The 8774-nt window shown below is 38.7% G+C and overlaps 1 protein-coding gene across 3 annotated transcripts; it reads right to left on the bottom strand.

The window, feature by feature from the left end:
• Positions 1-264: 264 nt before the first annotated feature.
• On the bottom strand, positions 265-7582 carry c19h2orf42 (chromosome 19 C2orf42 homolog). 3 transcript variants are annotated; one of them, XM_034710366.1, is made up of 9 exons: positions 7474-7582; positions 6023-7187; positions 3797-3916; positions 3541-3642; positions 3051-3155; positions 2069-2176; positions 1822-1922; positions 1426-1588; positions 265-994 (listed from the first exon to the last, which is right to left on the bottom strand). In XM_034710366.1, the coding sequence occupies exons 2-9, from the start codon at positions 7161-7163 to the stop codon at positions 756-758; spliced, it is 2079 nt and encodes a 692-aa protein (XP_034566257.1). In that variant the 5' UTR covers positions 7164-7187; positions 7474-7582; the 3' UTR covers positions 265-755. The 3 variants fall into 3 exon arrangements, with proteins under 3 accessions (XP_034566257.1, XP_034566258.1, XP_034566259.1); XM_034710367.1 differs by lacking the exon at positions 7474-7582 and adding an exon at positions 7316-7435; XM_034710368.1 differs by lacking the exon at positions 3541-3642.
• Positions 7583-8774: the final 1192 nt, after the last annotated feature.

The following is an 8774-nucleotide window of genomic DNA, read 5'->3' as shown; positions in this document are numbered from 1 at the left end:
CCCCTGTGAGAACCAGAGCAGGCTTATGCCTCCCTCTAGTGGTGAGAATCCATATGTACTGTAGCTGGAGGAGTAATAATAAAAAGTTAAAGGACTAAGTGACTTATATGTCATAAAAAAGGCCTACAACAATCAGCATACAGTCATTTAGGCCCCCTCTCGTCAGGTCAGGACTGGAACAGCTCTAACCTGATCACACATGGGCGCCACAAGACCTCTGAAGGTGTGCCGGGTACTTGGACCACCATGGATTGGACAAAAACATTGTTTTCCACAATAAGATTTATTTGCTTGATTCTTACAGAGCAAAGCAAACATGATACACATCAGTCTTTGGGAGTTTCAACACAAAAGCATGTTTTTAACATCATGAGGGAAAGTCTGCAGGGAATCTGTTACCTAAAAGAGCCAACACTTACTTTTGACACGACTTAGAAAAGTTTTATCAAAGTCATAAAAAAGTTACAATTTTGTTTAAATTATTGTTTTTTTCTCATTTTCATTTGATGAAATCTTTGTTGAGTAAAAATTGAATAAATATATTAAAAACATACAAATTTACAGACATCGTTTGAACACAGCGTTAAAACAAAAGCTTCATGTTGAGAGCTTCACCACAGTCTAGATTGTCTAAGATCAATATCATACTGTGTTATTCATACAGCAATTGGTGATCAATACCTTGCATAATAAATAAGGATATACTGGATATATGAATGATTAATGACAGGCAGCTTTAATTGATTTATGAGCAATCACACGACCACCTGAAGGATCTCAACGCCCTTTTTGTGTTTGGTAACGTTTGAGTCGGACTTGTTACAACCTCCTTTCTCCGCCGCACTCATTTTCTCGCCGGGATCCGTCTGACCGCTCTGCTGGTGTCCGAACTCAAAGCTGATCCTGAGCTCTCCCATCTGACAGCGAGGCAGAACGTCGGGGATCCACTCGATCACGAACGGACCAGCATCCTTCTGATCTGCAGAGCCTGGTCCTACAGAGAGGGATGAGGTTTATGTAAACACAGCTGAGCGGACTGACCTCTTAATCCTGGTTTATACTTCTGTGCTGACTCAATGCTGTCATGAGCTCTACATACTTCAGCGTTGGAGTGTCCAGGTCGCTCTGCAAAACTCTGCACAAATACCAGTCTGCAGTAAAGTTTCTATGCTAGTCATATCATCAGTTTCCATTCCTGCTACATTCTTTGCTTCTTTGTGCACAAGTTGGAGGTGATAAATGAAGTTATTGCACAGAAGACAAGAGAGTGGGTTGCATCGTATCCTTGAATACGATGCAACCCAGCAGCCAATCACAGTGCTTGCAGTCTGCATCGTTTCAATGCATAGCTACATTTCTGAGGTGCTGCTCGTCAGGCAATGTGCGTAGGTTTCTTTCTAAATCAGTGCAGGTGTAAACTCTCACCAGCTTTGAGGAAGGCGCGGAGCTCCATGGGTCGTATCGCCTGCGGTCGATCCGTCCTGCACGCCTCTGGTAGCTCCGGCTCAGGCGGCGGCTCGAGGCAGCGAAAACGTGAATAAGAGCCGTCTGCGTTTTTCACGAAGCTTTGGTAGAGCTCCAGAGGCAACTGGTGGAAAGACAGTGAGGTGGAGACAAACCATTATGTGCTTCATTAACAACAGAGCAGGAACAACTCAGCCTTATCACACTTTATTTCCTTAATAGAGACTCAATGTTAATACAGAAGAATATTTCCTTTACTGACTTTGACAGATTTGAACTGAGCTGTTTTTATGGTGCAGTTTTATCAGCCTTGAATTGTGTCTGTTTGTGTTCTATATTTTGAAAGCGAGTGGTTACCTCCGGGGTGTCAAAGATGCGTTTGACCTGCATGAGATTGGTGATGTGCCAGGTGTACTTGGAGAAAGAGCCAAGAGGAAGTCCATCATTCCTCACAAATGCTAGAAGTCAACACAGAAAGACAAAGAAGAAGAAAGAGGAGGATCAGTGTTTGTTCAAATGTGTGAGGGTAACACTGGAGGAAACACTGCAGGTAAAAACTTTATAATACTGTACAGTATATAAAGTTGTAATGATTATGTTCCACCTGTTGTGAGGTTGGGAAGTCTCTTCTTCTTGGAGCCTAATGACAAACGATGCTGCAGAGCGTTGAAGAACTCCTGAGGGATGTGGAACACCAGAGGCTGAGGTTTCCCTGAAAGAAATGATGAAGGAGTTGTCTTAATGTGAGAAAAATCAGATTAAACAAATTTCCTTTTTTTTTTCATTTTTATTCTTATTTTACTTATCTATTTAATAAAAAAAATCTAATTTTATTTTAACTGATTTATTCATGTATTTGTCTTTTATCTTATTTACCTTGGTATTGTGAGCAAAAACAGATTAAACATATTTGTTTTTTTTATTAATTTTATTTGAACTGATTTATTCATCTTTTATTTATTTATTTATTTTATTTCATTTTAATTTAATTTAATATATTTCTATTTTAACTTATTTATTCATTTATTTATTTTTGCTCTTATTTATTTTGTTATTGTGAGCAAAAAATATTAAACAAATTTATTTTTTTGTTTTTTTAATTATTTTTATTTTAGTTTTTTATTATATTATTTAATTTCTCAATTTTATTTGAACTGATTTATTCATCTTTAATTAAATAATTTTATTTTTAATTTAATGTATTTCTATTTTAACTGATATTCATTTATTTTTCTTTTAGTCATTTATTTATTTCTGCTCTTATTTATCTTATTTTTCTGTGATATAATAAAATAAAACGTATATAAAATAAAAGCTTTTATCAGTAATTGATTCTTATTGGATTTGATGTACAGTTAAACTTGTAAAATCAAAGAATCATTTAACCAAAAAGTTATAAATGAGACCTGAATGGAATATCTGAAATATATGTAATATAATTGCACAATAAAAAGATACTTGAGAGAGTAAAAACTATACATTATATCCAAGAATGTCAGATTGTTTCTTAAACTCTGAGTCAGAAATGTATCATATTATGAAATGAGTTTAAAACATGCAGTGTATGAAACCTGGTTCAGCTTTACCATCAAACTGGTAGTGCATGGTCTGGTGGATCCTCTCTGTGACACTCGCCAACCACTGATGGAACCCCAACGTCACCGCATGTTCATCCACAACCTGGGTACTCCCTAACACACACACACACACACACGGAGACACACACACATTCATTATCTGCTTTGTTTCTAAGGGGACCACCCACAAACCACGTACTTAACCTTTAAGTTTCTAAGCTCCTGCCTGTCAGATGTAATTAAAAGGCCTGGACACGTTTTGTACGCCACAAATTAAATGTTAAAATACGCTCTGTGTGTCCACTACAGTGACACTCTGTTCTTTTCAATAGTGGATGAGGATTAGTGCGGCGGGATTAAACAGAGGAATGATAAAGATAGAGACAGATGTCAAAGACGGTGTAAGGCTCTTTGACGGACAGATTCAGGCAGCAGAGAGATGAAAAGGCAGAGAGTGAAGGGGGGTCAGCGGGGAGACAGGCGGGCACAGGGGCAGCACCTGGAGCCTTCAGCCCGCCAGCGCCAGGGGCTTTCCTCTGACCGGCTTTCTTTAGACCGCAGGCCGACACTCCCTCTCTCCCCGGCCCAGAGGGAGAGGCCGCTGAAAGGGCAGGAAATGAAAGAACGACAGGGTGGGAAAGAGAAAGGTAGAAAGAGAAAGGAGAGGAGGGACAAATGGAAGATTCAGACACGTGTGTTTCTGGAGAATCATCCTGCATTAATAAATCTGTGAGGATGTGTTGTTATAAAAATACCTGGAAGAGACTCATCCAGGCGGAGCTTCTTTGACTTCTGATGAGAGCTGACGGGATCGGCCTGCTGCAGAGGTTTCTCACTGGAGCTGATTACTCTGCTGGAGGAGTTCTGCTGCACACCTAGGAGGGGACACACAGAGGAAGAGTTAGTAAGGTAAAGGTCACATTGAATCACATAAAACATTAAAGAGGAAATAATGAATATTAAAATAAAGTAGATTTATTCCACTCTTATATCTCTGTGTTTAATGGGAAGCTGCAGCTTAGCTCTGCAGGGTGAAATCTGCACCCAGTCAAATATGGTGTGCACATGAGGCCTGCTGAAATTATAATTTGTTGTTTCTACATTCTTATTTTTTCAATTATATGTCATTGATTTTTCTACATTTCATCATAAAAAACAAACAAATGGAAAGCTGTGAGACTTTATCTAATGCAGAGAGAAAAATTACAGTACATAAATAATAATTGCATTAAAAAAAATGTTAAATAAAAATATTTACTCTCACACCATAAAAGAACATTTTAAAAAAGCAACAAAAAAAAGCTAATATCATATGTAAGTTTTTTGCCTTTGTACGAGGGATGTGCGATTTTAATTGACAGCATGATTAAATGATGCCAGAGTTACTAGGCCAGGGGTTTCCAAAGTGTGGGTCGGGACCCCCTGGGAGGTCGTGAGACACAAATGGGGGGTCGTGAGATGTCTTCCAGAATGTTTTTTTTTTTTTTAAGTTATCTAAAATTATTACATTTAACTATTACAGTAGAAAATGTTGACAAAAGTAGTAGCTAAACTTGAAATAAAACCTTGAAAATAGTAAATGTAATGAGTTTTCTGCCTTTCTTTTTCCCAGATGACTCCTAAGTTTAGTGTTAGTGAACAGTTAATTATCAAAAGCATCAGTAGCAGCAGGTTCATTCATAACAGCACAGGAAACACAGACACATGCTCATAAAGGTAGGCAAATTTTCTGCAGACCAGCTAAATGAAGCCACATTAAATCACTGTGAGGAACAGTGGGGGTCACAAGCCTTTGGCACCTATATTTTGGGGGTTGTGGGCTGAAAAGTTTGGGAACCCTGATCTAGACGGTTAAACAGGATTAGTTTAGCCTACCACAAAAACTGGGAAGGAGTTAGCCTGGCTTTTTCCAAATTAAAAAATATCTCCAAATTAAACTCAAAGTTTGATGGTTGATTATTTTCATTAAACAGCTTATAAATGACTTGTTTTATTATAATAAGTGTTATTTTGAGGTTATTTTGTTTAAATATCTCATAGTAGAAGTTGCCAAAGTTATTTTGTTATACTGAATGTGTCATAAATGTGTCCACTACATTTAAATAAATGAGGGCAGGCTTATAAAATAAATACCACTGTTATTGAAATCATGTTGAAGTTGTGAGACTTTACCTGTGTTGAATTACTCGTGCTAAATTAGTTTTTCTTGTCTTTTGACTTGTTGGCTAGTTAGAATTTTAATTTCTGTTTAAATTACTAGCAAACTAGAGCATCCCTACTGTTTACAAAACAAATTGCAATATTTTTTTCATATAAAACACTTAGTGATCACACTTTTATTTTAAAAAATTGACAAACCAAAAAACATTTAGATTAGAAAACTGAAAACTAGAGCCACTACATTGATGCTGAAACACTTAGAAGCTGGAGCTACAGGATGGTTATCTTAGCATACCACAAATACTAGAAAGGAGTTAGCCTGTTTTTTCCAATTTATAAAATAGCTCCAGATTAAACACAAAGTTTGATGGTTAATTTGTATTATTAAAGAGCTTATAAATGACCTATTTTATTATTATAAGTGTTGATTTTGGTTTTTTTTCTTTAATTATCTCACAGGAGAAGTTGCAAAAGTTATTTTGATATACTGAATGTGTCATAATTTGAGGGCAGGTTTAAAAAATAAATACCACTGTTAGTACAATCAAGTTTAAGAACACAGCAAGCCTTCAAAATGTTAATAAACACCTCATGAACAAAAAATAACCTTCATGGAAGAATTTACTGAAGGACTGTAGGACTGTAAGCTGCAAAAGTTTAGGCGAAATGAACATGATGTGATAGCAAATAAAAGTATGAGATTTGTTTGAAAAGTGGCCTCGCAAAGAAAATTTAACATTTTTTTCTCTTTCACTAAAACTTCCAAACTGTCTAAACATTCGAAATCCATTGAAATTGAAGGGGAAGCCCTGTAAGCGTACCACTCGGGGTGTAGCTGATGAAAGAAGCGAACTCTGCTGCCAGTTTCTCATCACTTGCGAAGGCGCACACACAGGCGTAGAAGTGAAGGCAGGGCTGGGATGTCGTCTGAGGATGAGCGTTGGCTCCGTCAACACCAGGTTTACTTCTTCTGCTGCTGCTGCTGTTAGTGGTGACCTGACAGGCGCAGTGAAACACGCCATACTGCTGCTGCTGCTGCTGCTGCTGCTGCTGCTGCTGCTCTCTGCTCTTCCTCTCACTCTTTGGAACCTCTGACAGCCCTCCTGCACCTACAGTGAGGTGCAGCAGCCCCAGAGGATGCTGGGAGTCCGTGTGACACTTCACCACCAAAGTGTCTTTGGTGACACGCTGCACCAGGGGGCCTGGAGACTCTGTGGCCAGCCTCCACAGCTCCTCCCTGGCTTGGATGGAGGCCTGCAGCCCCTCCAGGACGGAGCTCTTCAAGGTGAGCGGCGTGGCCCGGCTCTGACACTCGATGGCTTGCTTTATGTGGACACACAGGCTGTCTGAGGACTGTTTCGAACTGGCAACCGCTGATTCTGACTCCCCCTGGTTTGACCTTTGACCCTGCCTGCATGTTGGAAGAAAACAGCGACCCAAGTTGATGCGGGTCAGCAAGGTTGCACCGTCACCTGTTGCTATGGCAGTGTCAGTGGGAACAAGTTCAACAAACCCCAGCTGTGTGGCTGTGGCTCCTCTTCCTCGGTGACACACTGAAAACACCTGCACACCTCCACCTGAGCCACCGAGCACGCCTCCTCCTCCTGCACCCTCCTTGCCTCCTCTCTCCTCACTGTCTATTATAACTTTCACCACCTCCACAGCACTCTTCCTGCTGCTCCTGCACCCCGTGGTGGCGTTTCTGAGGGGTATCCCGCAGGACTTGTTCTTGCAGCTGAGCCCGCGCGTCCCGTTGTAGACGCCACACTGCGGGCACTTCCTGATGCCCCTCAGGGTGGCCCGGCCCAGGTTGGAGAGGAAGGCGGGCGTGTTGGATGTGGTCCTTCTGCTATCTCTTTGTTTGGCTGCGAGGTTCACAGGGGTGAGGGACGTCTGAGTGGAGGAGACCACAGTGGATGAGGAGGAAACTGACACTTCTGTTTCCATTTTGGGAATCTCCATGAGTTCAAATTCAGGTTTTCAAACCTTCAAAACAAGGAAAAAGAAATGTGCAAATAAGAGATGACATTATGTTTATTCTATATTTCTGCACAAAAGTTGCATCAAAGAAATATAATTCATTTTAATATCTTCCTCTTTTTATATTAACTTACATATTAACTAGCTTATTAACACTTGAAAGGCTTTGTAAATGCCTCCTGCTTTAATGTGTCATCCATCACTTTATATAAAGCAACACCTGACTACAACACACAGCAGGGTTATAGAGGACCTTCCTGTGTGAGCTCATCATATGGAATGTGTGAACTACCTGTGTTCCTCTTCTCTTTAGTCAAATCCAGCTCAACCCTGGCCTCCAAAACCGTCTCGACCGTCGCCATTCCTTCTTACATCCCGACAGCCGCATTGCGCCTGTAACGACACTCCTGATTGGTCAGAGGTGGTCACGTGGGCAAAAATGGGCGGGGTCGAACTCTGGGGGCGCTGTGACTCATGGGAAATGTAGTTTTTGTGGAAAGGCGGGCAAATAGCTGAATAAGGGAGCTATCTCATCTTTTATCACATTAAACATTTTTAATATGGTTGCATTTCCACTGTATGCTTATAAAATGTAATTAATGTCTATAATATTATATTAATGTAAATTAAACTCTTATTTTGATCGAAATTGTTGCCAAAAAGTGAAAAAATACCTATTTTATCATGCAATAACTTACCTTATCTATTTATCAGATAGAAGTGTACATAGTGTGTATGTCTGTAATAGATGCCATATTTTATTTTAATTTTATTATTCTATTTTATTACATTGTATTTTATTTTATTCTATATTATTTTATTATATTTTATTTTACTATATTTTATTTTACTATATTTTATTTGATTCTATTTTATTTTATTATATTTTATTTTACCCTTGTCATTGCTATTATTATGATTATATTTTTAAACTATGTTAGTACATTGTTGTATTCCCCTGTCCTGTGTTGTAAGCTGTTGTAACATAAGAATTTCCCCCAATGGGAGACAAATAAAGTATATCTTATCTTATCTTATTTCGCCCATCTTTTTCCTGCATTAACCTTTAGTAAGTGATAATATATTGCATTTATTTTGCCCCCTGGACACAAGTGTACAGTTGTGCTCATAAGTTTACATTCCCCTGGCAGAATTTGTGATTTTTTTTTTGCCATTTTTCAGAGAATATGAATGATAAGAGAAAAACTTTTTTTCCACTCATGGTTAGTGGGTGGGTGAAGCAATTTTTTTTGTTTAATCAAACAACTGCGTTTACTCTTTTTTATATCATAAAGACAACAGAAACCCAAGAAACCATACATTCTGCCAGGGTATGTAAACTTATGGGCACAACTGTAAGTAAAATGCTAATTCATCACAGGTTAAATGCTTGTTTTAATCGCACTGCACAGCACGCCATGTCCATAATTAATATTAATTACTGAAGTTTAACCAGTTTTATAAGTTTTCCCCATTAGAAAATGTTATAACAAGTAATAATCCTACAAAATATGATGCAATTTAGAAAAGGTGATGCCTTCTTGAAGATTCATGCAACTGCTTTGCACTTTATGAAGCAATTTGGTCTTATTG

The sequence above is a fragment of the Notolabrus celidotus genome, chromosome 19 (assembly GCF_009762535.1).
Source record: "Notolabrus celidotus isolate fNotCel1 chromosome 19, fNotCel1.pri, whole genome shotgun sequence".
Lineage (NCBI taxonomy): Eukaryota > Metazoa > Chordata > Actinopteri > Labriformes > Labridae > Notolabrus > Notolabrus celidotus.
The sequence above is the reverse complement of the archived record's forward strand: the minus strand, read 5'-3'. Positions and strand labels throughout refer to the sequence as shown.